We start from the raw sequence: 21,151 nt of genomic DNA, 5'->3' as shown, positions 1-21,151 counted from the left end.
ATGGATACGACATCAGGATCGATTGGGCCTCGATCAGACACCTACGTACTAATGGTCAGGTCGAGCGGGCTAATGGCATGGTCCTCCAAGGATTCAAGTCCCGCATCTTCAACCAACTTAAAAAGTATGTCGGGCGATGGGTTGTAGAGGTCCTAGCGATCCTTTGGAGCCTAAAAACGACCCCAAACTGGTCCATAGGATTCACACCTTTCTTCCTTGCATATGGAGCCGAAGCAGTGTTGCCCTCTGACCTTGATCACGGCGCCCCAAGAGTAAAGGCCTTCGACCAAGATTGAGCCATGGAGGCTCAGCAGGACATGGTCGACCTGCTCGAGGAGGCTCGTGAGATGACCATCATCTGCTCCGCTCGTTACCAGCAAACTCTCCGTAGATACCATGAAAGAAAAATCAGGGGGAGGATGCTCGAGGTTGGTGATCTCGTACTCAGGAGGACCCAGTCAACTAAGGACAAACATAAGCTCTCTTCCACCATGAGAAGGACCGTACGTGGTGGCCGAGGTGATCTAACTGGGCGCCTACCGACTGAGGGACAACAACAACAACGTTCTCACCAACACATGGAACATTGAACAATTACGTCATTTCTTCCCCAAAAGCTCGGTCTTACCATTTCTTTCCATTCAACGTTTGCTCCTACAGTGCCCCAGTCCGAGAACTCTCGGCCTGGGTCTCTCGGGGGCTCCAAGGAGGTACGATACCACCCTCCTTTTTTTACTATCATGTAGTAATACTTTTCGCCCAAACAAAAGGGTGTCGCCCAAACGAAAGGGCATTCCGTTCCTTTGATTACCCTACATAACTTGCGATTTTAGCCTCCCGACCGATCACACCCCGCCATGACCTATGGTTACGAGAAGCTGAGCCACACAGGCCATGCCCAGGTTCTTAAGGTTGCAGCCTATGGGTCAACGGACAGGTGCAAAAAAGAAAGGACAAAAAAGAAAGCTACGCAAGGGTAAAAACAAGGGCGGACGGGACAAGCTTCCCCTCATGAGTGATTTCATCACAAAATGAACTTAAAATATTCATGAATGTAAAACTGTTCACACTGGGGCTCTCCCATGAACTCATCTTTTACATAAACTGACTATTTCTACTCTAACTCTATTATGGCCCCCTGACGGCATCGACTGACGGTACGGTTGACGAGGATAAAGGTAGCTCGATTGTGGTCGGGACGATGTTTGGCTCAGTTGGGGTCGGGACGATGCTTGCCTCCGACCCAGCCTCTGCTGCCTTCGTAGGCTGGACGACATCTTCCTGCCGCGTGTCTGCGGCCACGGTCGAACGGCGAGCCTCCATCACCCACTGCACGGTGACCTGCTCAACGACCATCTATGCATGTGGCACCAAACTCTCCCCCAGCGCATGGATTTCATCTGCGCTCCACCCATCGGCGTACCCTCTGTAGATGGCCATGAAGTCCAGATCGGGGTGGTGGGTCGCCATCGAGGTCAGCACCCCCGATGTCTCGTAGAACATGCCATCGGAGATGAGTACCCGAACTTCATTCGGGACCTCCGCCAGCTAGACGGCGGGCGTACTAGTTGTCGGATGCCGTGAGAAGGGGCACCCTAAGTAAGACCTAAAAAACGACTACTTAGACTTCGTAAAGATCGGAACCAGCTAAAACACCGCTGGCCTCGACTGGTTCTCCGACTCGCCCGAGGCCCCCCACACCGCTGGCCTCGGCCGGTTCTCCGACTCGCCCGAGGCCCCCCACACCGCTGGCCTCGACTGGTTCTCCGACTCGCCCGAGGCCCCCCACACCGCTGGCCTCGGCCGGTTCTCCGACTCGCCCGAGGCCCCCTCACCACTGACCTCGAGCGACTCCCCGCCGAAGGCCTCGGCCGGGCCACTGACCCTCCGTCTCGCGCGAGGCGGGCTCGGCAGCACTCCGCTGCCTCTTCCTTCTCCCGTCCCTCTGACAAAACGTCGTGTCGCATTAACTCAGCCAACTGCTGCCCCTGACATCGGCCGCACGCTCGGCACAGTACAGCAGAGTGGCCGACGGGACAGGAAGCAGGACGGGGCAGGGGTTACCCGCCACTGTGCTAACCACTATGCACATGGCTGACGCCCATGCCTCACTGAGCTGCCAACTCCTACTCCAAGGACAACGCAGCATGGGGAGCCACGTCTGGGCTACTGTGGCCTCGGAATCAGTACCCAGGACCAATAATTCCCTCCAAGGCCTCGGCAGTTTGCTTCAGGGGCTCGGCAGCCTGAGGACCCACGTCCGCCGGGGCCCCCCGCGATGGCTTGGCCTCGGCACCTGCAGAGCCACAGCTCCCCACGACGTCATCACACGATGACCCGCACGTCGCCCGGACTGGGCAGGGGTTACCCGCCACTGTGCTAACCATTATGCACATGGCTGACGCCCATGCCTCACTGAGCTGCCAACTCCTGCTCCAAGGACAGCGCAGCATGGGGAGCCACGTCTGGGCTACTGTGGCCTCGGAATCAGTACCCAGGTCCAATAACTCCCCCAAGGCCTCGGCAGTTTGCTTCAGGGGCTCGGCAGCCTGAGGATCCACGTCCGCCGAGCCCCCCACGATGGCTCGGCCTCGGCGTCTGCAGGGCCGCTGCTCCCTACGACGTCATTGCACGGTGACCAGCACGTCGCCCGCCATGTCCTGCATCAAGCTATACTGGAGCCCCACGACGCACAAGATCGAGTATGACCGGCGCGTCACTTCTGCACGACAAGGACAGGGCCACTCCATCGACCATACCACGACAGTGGCCGGCTACAGGGCTCGGACACGCCACCCCATTTACAGAAGTGCTATGTAGCAATCTATGTACGGTCCCAGGTCTCCCTTAGAGTATAAAAGGGAGGCACCGGAGCCATTTCTAGGGCGGACAAAAAAAGGAGACGAACACACCGATAGAATTTGACACTTCCACTACGCTGCTTGAGAACAACGCCTTAAGCAGCCTGCACCACCCTCACCGAGACCTGGGGCTAGCCCCCTCTCTCACCTAGCTTGTAACCCCCTACTATGAGCACTCCGGTGCAAGGAATACAAGATCAATCTCTCAGACTGGACGTAGGGCCTCGATTGCCTGAACCAGTATAAACCTTGTGTCTCTTTGCATCACCGTCCGGAATTAGGGGCACGCAGCACAAACTCACTCGTTGGTTGAGGGACCCCCGGTTCCAAAACATCGACAGTTGGCGCGCCAGGTAGGGGGACTGCGTGTCGGCTTCATCATCCCAGCAAGTTCCGGATGGCAGACCCCGTACGTCCATTGCGTCTCAGCACCATAGTTTGGTTTGGAAGCCTAGAGTTCATGTCTCTAGGGCATGAGTACGACATGGTGCTCCTCGCCCCTCGAGCCCCACCGTCCGACGATGAAGTCACGCCCCGGCGGCCCAGGCGCAGGCGGCGCCCGGGCAGCCGCTCTCGCCATGCTCGCCAGGCACGACGCGAGCAAGGCCACCCCGACGCTACGCGAACCCAGGGCGGCACGCCACTCCCCGCCGATACCCTACGACCAGCTGTTGGTACGGGGTCCCTGGCTTGGGGACCTGTCTGGCCTGAGCATGGACGAAGGAAAATCGCCGGCGGCTTGCGGCGATACCCAGCCGTCTGGCTCCGCTCCACCACTCCCTGGAGAGCCGACCCCGGCGGGGCAGAATATGGAGACGGCACCGTCGCCATCCCCCTTTGGAATTGAGAAATGCCGCCGCCTCTTACGCCTACGCTTACGCTGCCACTCACGAGCACCCCTCAGGAACGCCGCCAGCGCTTCGCTCCCGACCTGAGCATCCGCTTCGACTCCTCGGACGAGGACGAGGCATGGCCCGGGGCGGACTTCTCCGAACTCCACAACCCTAGGGCTTTGCGCCAATTCTTGGCTGCAAGCGACTACTGCCTCGGCTACTCCGACTCCGATGACGAAGGGACTTACGATCCATCTCGTGAGTGCTTCCACGTCGGGCTCGGGATGCCAAGGGCGAGGCGAAGAGGACGAGAGGACAGGCAACCATCCCCGCCCCGGGCAGGGGCGGGCGACGCCACACCTCCGCGTCTCGAATCCCCGGCAGCACGGAACGAGAATCCTGTTCGCGGGGGACATCGACGCCCAGACCTGGAGCAGCTCCGCGAGCTTCAAGCCAAGGTCGAACAAGACCGGCTCCTTCTGCAACAGCTTTGGGACACTCTTGAGCAGGAGCAGCAAGGGCGTGGTGAGGGCGGGGGAGCCCGAGGGAGGGCCCGCGACGTTCATCACCGCATCAACGATAACGAGGGGGGAGAGCCACCCCCAATCTTTAATCGCGCTAGCCAGAATGTCGCAGCGGCTGCGATGCTGGTCCGAGCGATGCCCGAGCCCTCCACCACCGAGGGGCGATGGGTCCGCGGAGAGCTCCGCGACCTCCTCGAGACCGCAGCGGTGCAGCAGGCCGAAAGTTCCGCCTCCCGCCGGCGCGGAGGCACTTCGGAGCAGCCCGCAGCGCAACCTCGCCGGGGCCAGGACGCCTCGGTCCGCCCCGAGGCCGCTCGCACGCCGACGGTCAACAGGGCCCCCTCGGTACGCGATCGACCTAGAGACCAACGCGAGGCACGGGGCGACCATGAAGTAGTTGGCGGGCGACGGCGCCACGACAATGGAGCCGCCCGGGGCTACCACCCGCACCGAGGCGGTCGCTACGACAGCGGTGAGGACCGTAGTCCTTCCCCTGAGCCGCCAGGCCCTCGGGTCTTCAGCAGGGCCATCCGCGTGGCTCCTTTCCCCACCCGGTTCCGACAGCCGACCAATCTCGCGAAGTATAGCGGTGAGACCAACACGGAGCTCTGGCTCGCCGATTACCGCCTGGCCTGCCAGCTGGGCGGCGCGGACGATGACCTGCTCATCATCCGCAATCTCCCTCTGCTCTTGTTGGACTCGGCACGAGCCTGGCTCGAGCATCTCCCTCCCTCGCAAATCCACGACTGGCGCGACTTAGTTAGCATCTTCGTCGGGAACTTCCAGGGCACTTACGTACGCCCCGGGAATTCCTGGGATCTTAAGAGCTGCCGCCAGAAGCCGGACGAGTCTCTCCGAGACTTCATCCGGCGCTTCTCCAAACAGTGCACCGAGCTACCCAGCGTCGGCGACTCGGAGATCGTCCAGGCTTTCCTCTCCGGCACCACTTGTCGGGACTTGGTCCGAGAGTTAGGACGCAACGTCCCGCGCTCTGCTGCCGCGCTCCTCGACATCGCCACCAGCTTCGCCTCAGGAGAAGAGGCTGTCGGAGCCATCTTCCCCGACGCCGATTGCAAGGGTAAGCGGAGGGAAGAGGCCCCCGTGGCCTCAACCTCCCACCTCCCAAAGAAAAAGAAGAAGGGTCGCCCAGGGAAGCGGGAGGTCCTCGAGGCCATCCAGGTCGCCACAACAGATCGCAGGAATGCCCGAGGCCCCCGTGGCCCCGGGTTATTCGACGACATGTTGAAGAAGCCCTGCCCTTACCATCAGGGTCCGGTGAAGCATGCTCTCGAGGATTGCACCATGCTGCGGCGCTACTACGCCAAGCTCGGGCTCCCCGACGACGACGCCAAGCAGAAGGGCGCCGGCGGTCGAAACGAGGACAAGGACGACGGGTTCCCCGAGGTACGCAACGCTTTCATGATCTTCGGTGGGCCCTCGGCATGCCTTACGACGCGGCAGCGCAAGAGGGAGCGCCGAGAAGTCTTCTCGGTCAAGGTGGCCACCCCCCAGTACCTCGACTGGTCCCGAGAGGCGATCACCTTCGATCGAGGTGACCACCCCGACCGTATTCCGAATCCTGGGCAGTACCCGCTGGTCGTCGACCCGATCATCGGCAACACCCGACTCTCCAAGGTGTTGATGGACGGAGGCAGCGGTCTCAACATCCTCTACGCCAACACCCTGGAGCTCTTAGAGATCGACCGGTCAAGGCTACGAGGCGACGTTGCACCCTTCCACGGCATCGTGCCGGGTAGGCGCACGCAACCCCTCGGGCGCATCGACCTTCCCGTCTGCTTCGGCACCCCTTCCAACTACCGAAAGGAAGTCCTCACCTTCGAAGTAGTCGGGTTCGGGGGAGCCTACCACGCCATCCTGGGGCGACCTTGCTACGCCAAGTTCATGGCAGTGCCCAACTATACCTACCTCAAGCTCAAGATGCCAGGCCCTAATGGTGTCATCACAATCGAGTCCACGTACGAACATGCATACGACTGCGACGTCAAGTGCATCGAGTACGCCGAGGCCCTTGCGGAGGCCGAGACCCTCATCGCCCACCTAGACCAGCTCGGTGGCGAGGTGCCTGACTCCAAGCGTCGCGCGGGGGCGTTCGAGCCCGCTGAAACCATCAAACTCATCCCAGTCGACCCCGCATGCCCCGACGACCGGGCGCTGAAAATCAGCGCCACCCTCGACATCAAATAGGAAGCCGTGCTCGTCGACTTTCTCCGTGCGAACGCCGACATTTTCACATGGAGTCCCTCGGACATGCCGGGCATACCAAGGGAAGTCGCCGAGCACGCCCTGGACATCCGGGCTGGATCTAGACCGGCGAGGCAGCGCCTGCGGCGCTTCGACGAAGAAAAACGCAGGGCCATCGGGGAGGAGGTACAGAAGCTCTTGGCGGCCGGGTTCATCAAGGAAGTATCCCACCCGGAGTGGTTGGCTAACCCCGTTTTAGTCAAGAAGAAAAATGGGAAGTGGAGGATGTGTGTAGACTACACCGGTCTGAATAAGGCCTGTCCAAAGGTCCCCTTCCCATTACCTCGAATCGATCAAATCGTTGATTCCACCGTAGGGTGCGAGACCCTGTCTTTCCTCGATGCGTACTCCGGATACCATCAGATCAAGATGAAAGAGTCCGACCAGCTCGCGACTTCCTTCATCACACCGTTTGGCATGTACTGCTACGTCACGATGCCCTTCGGCCTCAGAAACGCAGGTGCCACGTACCAGCGGTGCATGACCCAGGTCTTTGGCGACAACATTGGGCAGACCGTCGAGGCCTACGTAGACGACATCGTGGTCAAAACCAAAAAGGCCGAAAATCTCGTGAATGACTTGAGGGTGACCTTCAAATGCCTTAGAGAGAAGGGCATCAAGCTCAACCCCGAGAAGTGCGTGTTCGGGGTCCCCCGAGGCATGCTCTTGGGATTCATAGTCTCGGAACGCGGCATTGAGGCCAACCCAGAGAAGGTCTCAGCTATAACCAGCATGGGGCCAATCAGAGACCTCAAGGGAGTACAGAGGGTCATGGGATGCCTTGCAGCCCTAAGTCGCTTCATCTCGCGCCTCGGCGAAAAAGGCCTGCCCCTCTACCGCCTCTTGAGAAAGTCCGAGCGCTTTTCTTGGACCGCCGAGGCCGAGGAAGCCCTCGCCAGGCTCAAAGCACTGCTGACTAACCCCCCCGTCTTGGTACCGCCCGCCGAGGGCGAGCACCTCTTGCTCTACGTCACCGCGACAACCCAAGTGGTCAGCGCGGCCATAGTAGTCGAGAGGCAGGAGAAGGGACATGCCCTACCCGTCCAACGACCTGTTTACTTCATCAGCGAAGTCCTCTCCGAAACTAAGACGCGTTACCCCCACATCCAGAAGCTGGTTTACGCAGTAGTCTTGGCTCGACGCAAGCTGCGTCACTACTTCGAGTCCCACCCGGTGACTGTGGTGTCATCGTTTCCTCTCGGAGAGATAATCCAAAACCGGGAGGCCTCGGGTAGAGTAGCCAAGTGGGCTGTCGAACTCATGGGGGAAACCCTGTCCTTCGCGCCTCGAAAGGCGATCAAATCACAGGTCCTATCCGACTTTGTAGCTGAATGGACCGACACACAGCTGCCACCCGTTCAGATACAATCAGAATGCTGGACCATGTACTTCGACGGGTCCCTGATGAAGACTGGGGCTGGCGCGGGCCTGCTCCTGGTCTCGCCCCTCGGAGTACACATGCGCTACATGATCCGGCTTCACTTCGCCGCCTCCAACAATGTCGCCGAATACGAGGCCCTCATCAACGGCCTGCAAGTTGCCATCGAACTTGGAGTACGACGTCTCGACGTACGGGGTGATTCGCAGCTCGTCGTCGATCAGGTGATGAAAGAGTCAAGCTGCCATGACCCCAAAATGAAGGCGTACTGCGCGATGGTACGTCGCCTGGAGAACAAGTTCGACGGTCTCGAACTCAACCACGTTGCACGAAAGTTCAACGAGGCCGCGGACGAACTAGCAAAGATGGCGTCTGCACTGGACCCCGGTCCCCCCGAACGTCTTCACCAGAGACCTCCACAAGCCATCCGTCGACTACGCCTCAGCGATGGAAGAGGGCCCATCGGCCGAGCCCACCGAAGGGCCCGAGGCCCCCTCTGCCACCAAGACCTCGCCCGCCGAGCCCGAGGCCATGGCGATTGACGCAGAGCCTCCCAAGGTCGACCAAGGAACGGACTGGCGAGTCCCTTTCCTTGATCACCTCGTTCGAGGAGAACTGCCCGCTGACAGAACCGAAGCCCGACGGCTTGCGCGACGCGCCAAGACTTACGCCCTCTGCGACGACTGAGTTGTATAGGCGTAGCCCATCTGGTGTTCTCCAGCGATGCATCACCACCGAGGCTGGCCAATCCTTACTTTGGGACTTGCACGCGGGAGTCTGCGGGCACCACGCGGCGCCTCGGGCGCTCGTGGGTAACGCCTTCCGCCAAGGTTTCTATTGGCCAACGGCGGTGGCCGACGCCACGAAGCTAGTACGCTCCTGCGAGGGATGCCAGTATTACGCTCGACAGACGCACCTTCCGGCCCAAGCCCTCCAAACCATCCCCATCACATGGCCATTCGCTGTGTGGGGGCTGGACATGGTTGGGCCTCTGCAGAAGGCATCCGGGGGCCATACCCATCTGCTGGTAGCTATCGACAAATTCTCCAAATGGATCGAGGCTCGCCCAATCGCTCAGATCAAATCCGAGCAAGCGGTGCTGTTCTTCACCGATATCATCCACAGGTTCGGGGTTCCTAACACCATCATCACTGACAATGGGACACAATTCACCGGACGCAAGTTCCTAACGTTCTGCGACGACCACCACATCCGGGTGGCTTGGTCGGCCGTAGGGCACCCAAGGACGAATGGCCAAGTAGAGCGTGCCAACGGCATGATCCTACAAGGCCTTAAGCCAAGAATATTCAACCAATTGAAGAAGTTTGGCAAGAAATGGCTTGCCGAACTCCCGTCAGTCATCTGGAGCCTAAGAAATACCCCAAGCCGAGCCACGGGATTCACACCGTTCTTCCTGGTCTATGGAGCCGAGGCCATCCTCCCCACTGACTTAGAATACGGTTCCCCGAGGCTACAGGCGTACAACGAGCAAAGCAACCGCACTGCCCGCGAAGACGCCCTCGACCAACTGGAGGAAGCCCGAGACGTCGCGCTACTACACTCAGCCAGGTACCAGCAAGCCCTACGGCGCTACCAAGCCCGGCGCGTCCAAAGCCGAGACCTGAAGGTGGGCGACCTGGTGCTGAGATGGAGGCAGAGCAACAAGGGCCGCCACAAGCTGACCCCACCCTGGGAAGGGCCGTACATCGTCGCTCAAGTGCTGAAGCCCGGGACCTACAAGTTAGCCAACGAGAAGGGAGAAATCTTCGCAAACGCTTGGAACATAGAACAGCTACGTCGCTTCTACCCTTAAATTTCCAAACGTTGTTTACATTGTTCCTCGAAATACAATAAAGAAAGCGTTCTTAGTTGTTATAATCTTTCGAGGAACCCCCCTTATAGACAAGTCGATCGTATAGAACCTAAGGACCGTACGAACGCCTCAAAGGCGAAAAGGCCGGCCGAGCCGTAAGAACGGCCCACGCCTCCGGGCTACGGCAGCTCCCTCACCACCTTTTCACCCAAAGGACAGCGTAGGCTCCGAGCAGGTTCTATGCAGAGATAGGGGCTCGACGTCACAATAGCGCTATAAGGGAGACTCGGCCCTGCCTCTGCAAAGCCGAGCCTCCCTCGGGGGCCAAATAGGGGGAAACCCCCTAAAGTCCCGAAACCCCCTGAGTCTCGAACACCGTTTGTTAATGATCTTTCAAAAAAAAATTTTACGCCAAACTCTCTTACGCTCCGACGGGACCTCCACAAGAAACCCAAAGACCAAAAGTTGTCTGGAGGCCAAAGGGCCGGTCGAGTCGTGAGAACGGCCTACGCCTCTGGGCTACGGCAGCTCCCTCACCACCCTTCGCCGAAGGACGGCTTAGGTACCGAGGGATTTCTTTGCGGGTTCCCAAGATCGAGACAGAGGGCACAGGCTTGGAAGTAGAACAGAAAACGGTTAAAAGACGCACATACGCAAATACTTTAAAAGGCCTCAACAGCCACAAAAACGTCACGATACAACAACTAACTCAATCCGGTTACATGGCCCCTTTTGGCCCAGGTCAAAGCTCAAGGATCGGTGGCCGGCGCGGGAGGGACCACCTCTTCTTCAAACAGACCAGCCAGCGCCGTGCCAGGTGCCTCGGCCGCCTCCAACAGCTTCACGACCTCCGCATCAGCCTCCTCGTCATCTTCTGGCAATACATAGCCGTCGCTGACAGCCTCGAGGTTGATGGCGTAGTGCGAAGAGACGACGGCCAGGGCGCGCTTGACACCCGTGTGCAAAGCCCCCCGGAGCCTCTCGCGGACGCGGCCGCTCAACGCAATCAGGCGGCTCCCAAGGGAGCTGGCTGATTGGACCTCCTCGACGTCCAGGGCCTCGCAGGCGGTACGGACAGCGCTACGTAACGCCTCGTGCTCCCGGACCTCAGCATCCAGCGCCGCTTGCGCTACGACGGAGGCCTCAGCCGCCTGGGAAGCTTCTTTTTTCAGATCTACGTCGCAACGAGGGGTCAGGAGTCAAACGCGAACCAGAACAAGTGGAACAAGGAACACGGTTCAGCGGAACTCACCCTCGGCCTTGTTCTTCCAGGCTAGGACCTCGACCCGAGAGGCCTCGGCCGCCTTGGTAACCTCTGCCAAGGCGACTCTCATCGCCTGATGCTCGCTCTGCTCCGCACCCAGCTGCCCGGCTGTGGCCTTCGCAGAGGCCGTCGCTTCTTGGGCCCGAGACCTGAAGGAGTCTCGCTCCTCCTCCAGTTCCTTGATCTTCGCCTCCAAGGGGGCAGCCTGCCCCTTAGCCGTGACCAACTCGGCCTGAAGGTCAGCACAACGAAGGCGGAGGTCCTCCACCTCCGCACTCCGCGCTGACAAAAGCCCCTGGGCGTCGGCGAGCAGGCCCCTCTGCCGCCGGAGCTGGTCCCAGATATCCCTCTCCCTTCGTAGGAACACCGATTTCCCAAGGGACCGGGTCTCGAGCTCCTATAAAGGTAAGAAACGCGCGTCAAAACGCTGCGAGGGAACTCGAAGAGAAAACAACTCGGCACGGGAGAGGAAGGTACTTACCTGGGTAACACCGGGCAAGTCCCGTCCCATAATAGTCATCGCCGTCTGCAGCGACCGCACTGCCATTTGGCGGTACTGCTTGAGGGTATCCCACCGCCCCCCCTCTGCGATATCTTCAAGGGCGAACACAGGCTCCCCCTCGGGATCAGCCTGGCTCTGCCAGAAAACACGCGGGAAGTTCCACCCATGGGGCTCGGGCCGTAGCCGGGCAAGGGCCGAACTCCCCTCGGCGGGATCTGGGACCGGCTGCTCCGCGGTACTGGCCTCCTCGACGTCCGCCGCCTCCTTCCCTCGGGAAGAATCATCAGACGAGATTGTCTGAACCAGGGGCGGCGCCAAAATTTGCTCCGTCTCCACCTCCATCGCCTCAGCCTCGACGGACCCGGGGGCTCTGGCCTCCGCCATCTCTACCTCGGCGGCCCCGGCATCCACCGCCCTGGCTTCAGAGGTCTCGGGGGCTCTGGCCTCACCCTCAACGGCCTCGGCAATAATGGACGCCCCAGCCTCCTTCGCCCCAAGACCCGCGACATCGCGAGGCGTGGGCTCCTCCTCCTCCACTCGCTCCGCGGCTGCCTCGGCACCCTTTTCCTGGGCAGCCGCCTCCTCCGAAACGGCCCCGCCCGACGCCGCGCCACGCTGCACGCCAGCCTGCGCCTCCGCTGCCTGATGGGCAGAGGAGCTAACATTCACCTTGAGCGCCTTACGGGGCGCCAAGGGAGGATCTTCCACCAGATGCGTCTGGCTGGAAGCAAAGACACTCCCAAGGTCAGCACGCGACCGAGGGGCAAACAAGAAGTAGTACGTACTCCACCAGAAAAAACGCTTACCGTGAACGGGGATGCAGCCGCTTCAACACCGCCAGTCTCCTCTGCAACGGCGGCGGTGGTGGCAGCAGCGCGGCCTCGGTGACCACCGGCTGCCAGCTGGCCTCCGTCGGGCCCCGGCACCTCCTCGACCCTTCGCGGAGACGAGGGGGTCGCCCCCACCGTCGCCGGCTCCACCTCCACCGTCGAACCCATCGGGCTGACGGCACGCTCCTCCAACACCCGCGCCTCGGGTGTGTCGGCCTCGGCCCCGGGACGAGCCGCCACCGGCCCTGGGACACCTCCTCCTCCTAGGAGCGTCAGGCTCCTTGCCGGCGCCCCGGGCACCATCTCCCTAATGTCGGGGAGGTGTTCCTAGGCAGGCCGTCCCCACCTCGCGCCCGTCGCCGTCGCCCGAAGAATCCGACATCGACGACGAGGGAGACGGCTCCAACGGGAGACCGTCGAGCTTCTGACGCCGGCGACGGGCGTCCAGCTTTTCGCGCGCAAGGAGCTTCTTCGTGCGCTTCGCCTCCTTGGCATCTTTCTTCTTCTTCTCCTCCTCGGCACGCGCCCTGTTCACGGACCGCCGCCGGGCGTCCTCGGGAACGGGCGGCGGGGAGCCTCGCACGTCTCTTATCCCCTACTGGGAACAACGAAGTAAGACAACAGACAAAAAAAAAGGAAAACGAAAAACAAGAAGGCCGCGAAAGCCTCGACGACATCCAACTTACCAGCGAGACATACCCCCGCGACGGGCGCATCGGGAACGGCATCAGATCGTCAATCTTCGGCTTCCCGTCTACCGCCTCTCTCACCCGACGCAGGATCTCGTCGTCGGTAAGGGCGAAGGCGGACATCTTGACACCAGCGATCGGATCGCCCGGCGTCATCTCGAACAACCGCCGCCGCCGGGCCATCAGCGGCAACACCCTCCGGCGGTGAAAAGCCGCCACGACCACGGCCGCCGAAAGGCCGTGGTCACGCAGCTTCCCCAAGGCCCTCAAGAGCGGTTCCAGCCTAGGCTGATCGACCTTGACGACGCCGTATCCCCATTTCTCTGGTTGACTCTCTACAACCCGCCCGGTATAAGGGGGAAGTCCTCCGCCGTCGTTACGGAGGTAGAACCAGCCGTCATACCAACGACGGTTGGACGAGGACAGCTGGGCCAGGGATGTAGAGGGACTGCCGGTCTTGGCGTACGTGAAGGGTGCAGCCGCCGGCCCTCTGCACCTTCCGAGCCCCCCTCGTTCCCCCCGGCTTGGTGGTGAACGTCGCTCGGAACAAGTGGAGCCACAACTCCCAGTGGGGAGCGATCCCCAAGTACCCCTCACAGACGGCGACGAAGATGGCCGCCTGCGCGATGGAGTTGGGGCTGAAATTATGAAGCTCCACACCGTAGTAGTGCGGGAGCGCCCGCATGAAGTTGTCCACCGGCGACCCGAGGCCTCGCTCGTGGAAGACGACGAAGCTCACCACGTAGCCGTCGCGCGGCCTCGGCTCCGACTCGTTCCCCGGAGCAATCCACTCCGGCTCGTCAGGGTCGGTGATCGGGCGAAGAAGACCGGCCTCCACGAGCGACTGCAGCTTCTCCTCGGTGACGTCGGACCGCTCCCAGGGATCCGCCGGGAGGATGACGGGACCACCAGCCATTGCGCGGCGGAGGACGCTGCTACGGCGGTAATCTCTCTCCCTCTCTCTTTCAGTCTCTCGCCCTTCTCCTTCTCCTCCCCGGCGCTCTATGCTCTCAGCAACGGCACGGAGGCAGCAAAGGCGAGTGCGGAAAAGGTAAGAAGGGGAAGGGCGAGGTTCTGCGCGTATTTATGCAGGGACAGGGCGAAACCGCCAGGGCGACGAAATCGGGGAAGTTTCCCCCAAAAGATCCGGCGCGGTTACCCAGATCCGGTTTTACCGCCCACGCGCCCACTCCCTCCTCATTAAATCGTGCGTGCAGATACGTCCCGTCGGCGGACACCACGTCACGTCCAACCGCAGCAGCAGCAGGCGCCGTTTCACTGCCCCGAAAAAGTCGCCTCAAAAGACACGCCTGCCGTTGTTAGCCGTAGGGAGAGAAATAACCCCCCCCCATTCCTTTCAGGCAAAGGAACTGGGCACCGAGCCCGCTACGGTCCAGGGGTTCGAAGGCTGGGCCCTTAGGGGTTTCGACAGCCGCCCCAGGGCAACAGAGTCAGGGGCGACTACGGGCGAGCCTATACGAGGCCGTGGCCCAAGCAAGCGAAACGCTTGGGACGCCCTGTGTCGTGTCCGAGACCGGTAGGGACGTCTCCGAATGGGATCCCACCGTAGGGAGGCACCGAGCCACCGAGGCCCAGCGAACGGCCTCGGCACCCACTAGAGAAACCCTCCGGCACTCTTGGAGCGCGTCTCCGGACCGCTAGCCGACCCCCAGCGAACGGGGTACGGGCCTCCACTCGGACTTACCCGATAACAGCTCACCGGGACTGCCATCGCTCGCGCCCACCGAGGGTAGCGTGGCACATTCCACCCCTCCTTCCGAGCGAAAAGGAAGCGCGAGGGTCGAGTAAAAAGTCAGGAGAATCCCTGACGGCCCTCTTGCTCCGCGCAGAGGCTAAGGGACTCTCCCTGCAAAAAACATTGCCGAGACCCAGCGACTTAGGCTCGCACCCGAGGGGGCTCGGCAAAACAAACCCTCCTTCCGAGCGAAAAGGAAGCGCGAGGGTCGTTCAAAAAGCCAGAAGAGCTCCTGACGGCCCTCTTGCTCCGTGCAGAGGCTAGGGAGCTCCCTCTGCTAAAAACGCCGAGACCCCGCGACCTAGGCTCGCACCCGAGGGGGGCTCGGCAGACAGACCCTCACGCGCGAGGGGCGAACCAAAAAGCCAGGGGGACCTCTGATCGCTCTCTCGCTCCGCGCGAGAGACTCGGGGGCTCCTCCTGCAACCTTGCCGAGACCCAGCGGCTCAAGCTCGCACACGAGTGGGCTCGGCAAACAGCCCCCGTCCGAGCGAAAAGGACGTGCGGGGACGGACAAAACAGTCGGGAGGACCCCTGACCACCCTCTCGCCCCGTGCGAAGGCTCGGGGGCTCTTCCTACGCCCAAGATAAAGACAAAAGCGACCCAAGCCCGTTACGGTCCAGGGGTTCGAAGGCTGGACCCCCCGGGGGTTTCGACAGCTGCCCCAGGGCAAAAGAGTCAGGGACGACTACGCGCGAGCCTATACGGGCGCACCCATGTCGTGTCCGAGACCGGCAGGGATGTCTCCGAATGGGATCCCACCGTAGGGAGGCACCGAGCCACCGAGGCCCATCGAACGGCCTCGGCACCCACTAGAGAGACCCGCCGGTACTCTTGGAGCGCGTCCCCGGACCGCTAGCCGACCCCCAGCGAACGGGGTATGGGCCTCCACTCGGACTTACCCGATAACAGCTCACCGGAAATGCCGACGCTCGCGCCCACCGAGGGTAGCGCGGCATCTTCCACCCCTCCTTCCGAGCGAAAAAGAAGTACGGGGGTCGTACAAAAAGCCGGGGGAACCCTTGACAGCCCTCTCGCTCCAGGCGGAGGCTGAGGGGTTTTTTCCGCAGCATCGTCAAGGCCCTGCGATCCGAACTCGCACCCATGGGCCCGGCAAACACCCCTCACTCGAAGGAGAAAAAAGCCCCTGAAGAAGTGAAATCACTCCTCCAGGGCCTCGGGGGCTACACCCGGCGGGTGCGCTCGCGCGCACCCACCAAAGCCTCGAGTACAAACACCATCCCAACAGGAACTATCGAGAGCCAATCCTCGTCAGAACCTCAGGGGGAGTACCTTCACTCCCCCCAAGGCTCGGGGGCTACTGTCGGATGCCGTGAGAAGGGGCACCCTAAGTAAGACCTAAAAAACGACTACTTAGACTTCGTAAAGATCGGAACCAGCTAAAACACCGCTGGCCTCGACTGGTTCTCCGACTCGCCCGAGGCCCCCCACACCGCTGGCCTCGGCCGGTTCTCCGACTCGCCCGAGGCCTCCCACACCGCTGGCCTCGACTGGTTCTCCGACTCGCCCGAGGCCCCCCACACCGCTGGCCTCGGCCGGTTCTCCGACTCGCCCGAGGCCCCCTCACCACTGACCTCGAGCGACTCCCCGCCGAAGGCCTCGGCCGGGCCACTAACCCTCCATCTCACGCAAGGCGGGCTCGGCAGCACTCCGCTGCCTCTTCCTTCTCCCGTCCCTCTGACAAAACGTTGTGTCGCATTAACTCAGCCAACTGCTGCCCCTGACATCGGCCGCACGCTCGGCACAGTACAGCAGAGTGGCCGATGGGACAGGAAGCAGGACGGGGCAGGGGTTACCCGCCACTGTGCTAACCACTATGCACATGGCTGACGCCCATGCCTCACTAAGCTGCCAACTCCTTCTCCAAGGACAACGCAGCATGGGGAGCCACGTTTGGGCTACTGTGGCCTCGGAATCAGTACCCAGGACCAATAATTCCCTCCAAGGCCTCGACAGTTTGCTTCAGGGGCTCGGTAGCCTGAGGGCCCACGTCCGCCGGGGCCCCCCGCAATGGCTTGGCCTCGGCACCTGCGGAGCCACAGCTCCCCACGACGTCATCACACGATGACCCGCACGTCGCCCGGACTAGGCAGGGGTTACCCGCCACTGTGCTAACCATTATGCACATGGATGACACCCATGCCTCACTGAGCTGCCAACTCCTGCTCCAAGGACAGCGCAGCATGGGGAGCCACGTCTGGGCTACTGTGGCCTCGGAATCAGTATCCAGGTCCAATAACTCCCCCAAGGCCTCGGCAGTTTGCTTCAGGGACTCGGCAGCCTGAAGATCCACGTCCGCCGAGCCCCCCCACGATGGCTCGGTCTCGGCGTCTGCAGGGCCGCTGCTCCCTACGATGTCATTGCACGGTGACCAGCACGTCGCCCGCCATGTCCTGCATCAAGCTGTACTGGAGCCCCACGACGCACAAGATCGAGTATGACCGGCGCGTCACTTCTGCACGACAAGGACAGGGCCACTCCATCGACCATACCACGACAGTGGCCGGCTACAGGGCTCGGACACGCCACCCCGTTTACAGAAGCGCTATGTAGCAATCTATGTACGGTCCCAGGTCTCCCTTAGAGTATAAAAGGGAGGCACCGGGGCCATTTCTAGGGGGACAGAGGGAGAGACGAACACACCGATAGAATTTGACACTTCCACTACGCTGCTTGAGAACAACGCCTCAAGCAGCCTGCACCACCCTCACCGAGACCTGGGGCTAGCCCCCTCTCTCACCTAGCTTGTAACCCCCTACTACGAGCACTCCGGTGCAAGGAATACAAGATCAATCTCTCAGACTGGACGTATGGCCTCGATTGCCTGAACCAGTATAAACCTTGTGTCTCTTTGCATCACCGTCCGGAATTAGGGGCACGCAGCACAAACTCACTCATTGGTTGAGGGACCCCCGGTTCCAAAACATCGACACTAGTGCTCGGTCCTGACCCGAACACCTCGGAGACAACCACCTGCGCAATATTGCGAAGCTGGTCAAGCTCTCCCTTGAGAACGCGTCGCTCCTCAAGGGATTGAGCTAGCGCCTCCGCGCTCTGACCGACCATCGCTTTGACCGCCTCTAGCTCAAAAACTCAACTATGAGGACAAAAGGAAGCATGAATACATACCTAGACGAAAGCAGTAGAACCCCAAAGCCCTGACCGGCTGACAACGAGCTGACCGGATGAAATTGGACAGCTTCACGGCATGAAGGGTACCGAGCGTCCCTTCGAGAGAGTCTTCATCCCTCAACTACAGCACCTGATCGAGATGACTCCAAACTTCATCCTTTGGCAACTTCGGCGACGCGTGGTTAGGATCCACTGGGTCGGAGTATTCCCACATCGGTCCCATTCTCTACGCCAATGGGGTGACCCGACGGCGGAAGAAGGTATGGAACACCCGCAACCCATCAAGGCCATGCTGCACGAGCCTCCGAAGCTCCGTCTCGATAATCTCCAGCTTGTTCTGCCGATGGGCGAGACCCCTACGACCAGCTTTCCCTCCTCTCCGACCTCTCCCCGGTGAACGTCGGGAATGGCGCCTCCACCGGGTTTCTAATGTAGAACCACTCATCGTGCCACCCCCGGTTGGAGTCATAGGGGGAGTACGCAGGGTAGGGGACCGATGGCTTCGGCCTCTTCTGCAGGGCAAACCCCCCAACTGGTGCAATTCTGGGCTGCTTCCCCTCGGACAGGGCTCGCCCGCTGAAAATCCACTAGAAGAGGTCCATGTGCGGCTCTATCCTGAGGAAGGCCTCATAGACGGTGACGAAGCCGGCGATGTGTAGTACCCCAGTTGGGTTGAGGTACTGCAACTCCAAGCCCGCATGAGAACCAGTGCGCAAGATACCCCAAGCCCGCGCTCGTGGAAAGCAAGGAAGGAGATGACCTCATCGGCCTGAGGTTGCGGAACAACCTCCCCCGGCGTAGGAGCCCTCCAATTCACCACCTCCTTCGACGGGAGCAGCCCCTTCTCGGTGAAGGTGGCCAGCACCTCCTCATCCTCGTTGGAAGGCCTCCAGTTTGACATCGCACCTCAGATTTACGAACAAATCTATGAGTTTTTTCTCCCTCGCTCTGCTCTCCTCTCTCCTAGAAACCGCCGCAGCACACGAACAGGCTTGTTGAAAAGAAGGAAGGAGAAACGGCAGCGGTTGAAGAAAGGCGAAAGAACATGAGGAAAACCCTCTCCCTTTTCCCTATTTAATGCGGAAAGGCATGCGGCAGGACGCGGCCCTGGCTGACGGGACGCGTCCTGCCCGACCAAACGTCGCCTGGCTAACAGGACGTGGCCTGGGCGGGCCCCACCACTACCGCAACCTAGGTACGAGAAACAAGGCGCAACCACACTCAAACAACCCTCTGCCTTCCTAGGCAGGGTTTGGAGGGGCCCACCGGACCCGGATTCCACTCGGAAATGCCCGTTAGCAAGCTCACCGAGCGCGACACTCGAGCCATCGAGACAAGTGTCATTAGCTCAACCCCTCCGATTGCGAAAATCACAGATGGGGTGACGCATAAAACTCGGTCGACCCCTACCAAGCTCAACGGGGCTCGAGGGCTCGAACCGCCAGGTCCCTACTTAGGAACCTGTCCGACCGCACAGGTTACGGTCAGGAACAGACACGGGTGAACACCCTGACCGAAAGGGACACAAGAGTCCGCAGCCCCAGAAAAGAGTACCAAGGAGCTCAGCGTCCGACCAACTTTCCAGCCGACTGTAGACTCGGGGGCTACGCCCACTTCCGTCTCGCCCGACCCCAACGCCACGGGTCCGTCTCGCCCAACCCTTGGGTTCTTGCTCCATCTCGCCCGATCCCAAGGCCACGAGCTCCGTCTCGCCCTGACCCCAAGGCCGTGGGCTCCGTCTCGCTTGACCTTGGGTTCGCGCTCCGTCTCGCCCGACCCTTGGGTTCGCGCTCTGTCTCGCCCGACCCCAAGGCCACGGGCTTCGTCTCACCTGACCCCTCGGGTTCGGGCTCCGTGTGTGAACAACCCCTTCACGGCTTCACAGAAGTCCCAAAGAGGCTCAGGGGGCTCCTGTCGGGTTCATAAATCCGAGGGTCCCCAATAGACCCGCTTCCCTGCAAAACTCGGCCTAGCAGGCGGCGTAGCGACAACACGCGCCTTGGCCGGCCTAGATACATAATGACAGACCGAGACAACGAATCCGATCCCCGATCGAAAGGCCTAGCCAAGGTGGGACCAGTAGTCCGACTCCGACCAAGGATACGTCAGGACCTCTGCTCGCTGCTCTTTCCCGACCGACACGATCGAGACCGATCGGGAACGACTGACCGGGGACGCCCGCTCGGTGAGAGCCCGAGGATCAGGTGGAGCAGATAAGGTAAGACGGTCAAGTCAACTACAATACCGAGGACCGTACCCTTCCATGCTCTGCGCACCTACAGGACGCTACCACCAGGTCTTGCCAGACGAACACTATACAACCTTCCCGAACATGTCATAGCACAAACAGTATTGTAGGCGCCGACGTTTGACGTACCAGGCGAACATGGTAGAGCCTGCCAGATGCATCTGAACATAAACAGTGTTGTGGGCGTCTAAGACCGTCTCGTATCCGACAGCGTGGACAACAAGACTAGGTAGCACACGTATATACTCTCTCTTTTTTCTCTCTGACTTATAAGGCCTAAAAGGGATACACTCTCTCCCAACAAAAAAGAGGCTAGAGCACTCGAAGACCTAAGGACTCGAACGTGACAACAGCTCTAGAACTCGACATAAAGCATAACAAAAGTCATCCAACATCGTCGTCACCCCGACGCGTGACGGAGCCTACGTCTCCGACTACGGCATCGCGCAGCTCACGGGTGCCTCGGCGGCGCGAGGCGGGGCGCCGGGTACCACGCTCCGGAGGTGAACGACGCCCGCAGCGTGCCGCAGAGCGCCGACGTGTACAGTTTCGGTGTCGTGGTGCTGGAGCTGCTCAGCGGGCGCGCCCCCCTGCACGCGCTGCCTGGAAGGCGCTGACGGCGTGGACCTGCCGCGGTGGGTGCGGTCCGTGGTGCAGGAGTGGACGTCCGAGGTGTTCGACGCCGCCATCGCCAACGAGCCGCGCGTCGGGGGGGGGGGGGGGGGGGGTGATTGAATCGGCATTGAGTGCACCGAGCAGCGGCCCGACAGGCAACCAACCATGGCCCAGGTGGAGGCGAGGATCGAGCGCATCGTCGAGGACGCGTGCCGGAAAGCCGATTTCAGCAGCACGGACGGCAGCCGCAGCGTTTCAGGCGTGATCGGCCGGCCGGCCTTCCTTCGTCCCCAGCTGCTCTCTTTCATTCTGATTTTCATTTCAGGCATATCTGCTTAGATTTGATTTGTTCATGTTTCATGTTCTTGGCTGCGGATTCTGCAGTGGCATAAGCTCACACACTACTGCTTCTTGTGACATTC

The 21,151-nt window shown here is 60.9% G+C and overlaps 1 protein-coding gene across 1 annotated transcript; it reads left to right on the top strand.

Moving 5' to 3' along the window:
- The first annotated feature begins 5,859 nt into the window (after window positions 1–5,859).
- On the top strand, window positions 5,860–6,423 carry LOC136501724 (uncharacterized). The gene has a single exon (XM_066497250.1). It carries the CDS (start codon window positions 5,860–5,862, stop codon window positions 6,421–6,423), a length of 564 nt encoding a protein of 187 aa, XP_066353347.1.
- Window positions 6,424–21,151: the final 14,728 nt, after the last annotated feature.

This window comes from Miscanthus floridulus, chromosome 13 (genome assembly GCF_019320115.1).
Source record: "Miscanthus floridulus cultivar M001 chromosome 13, ASM1932011v1, whole genome shotgun sequence".
Taxonomy (NCBI): domain Eukaryota; kingdom Viridiplantae; phylum Streptophyta; class Magnoliopsida; order Poales; family Poaceae; genus Miscanthus; species Miscanthus floridulus.
This window is presented reverse-complemented; position numbering and strand designations above follow the sequence as displayed.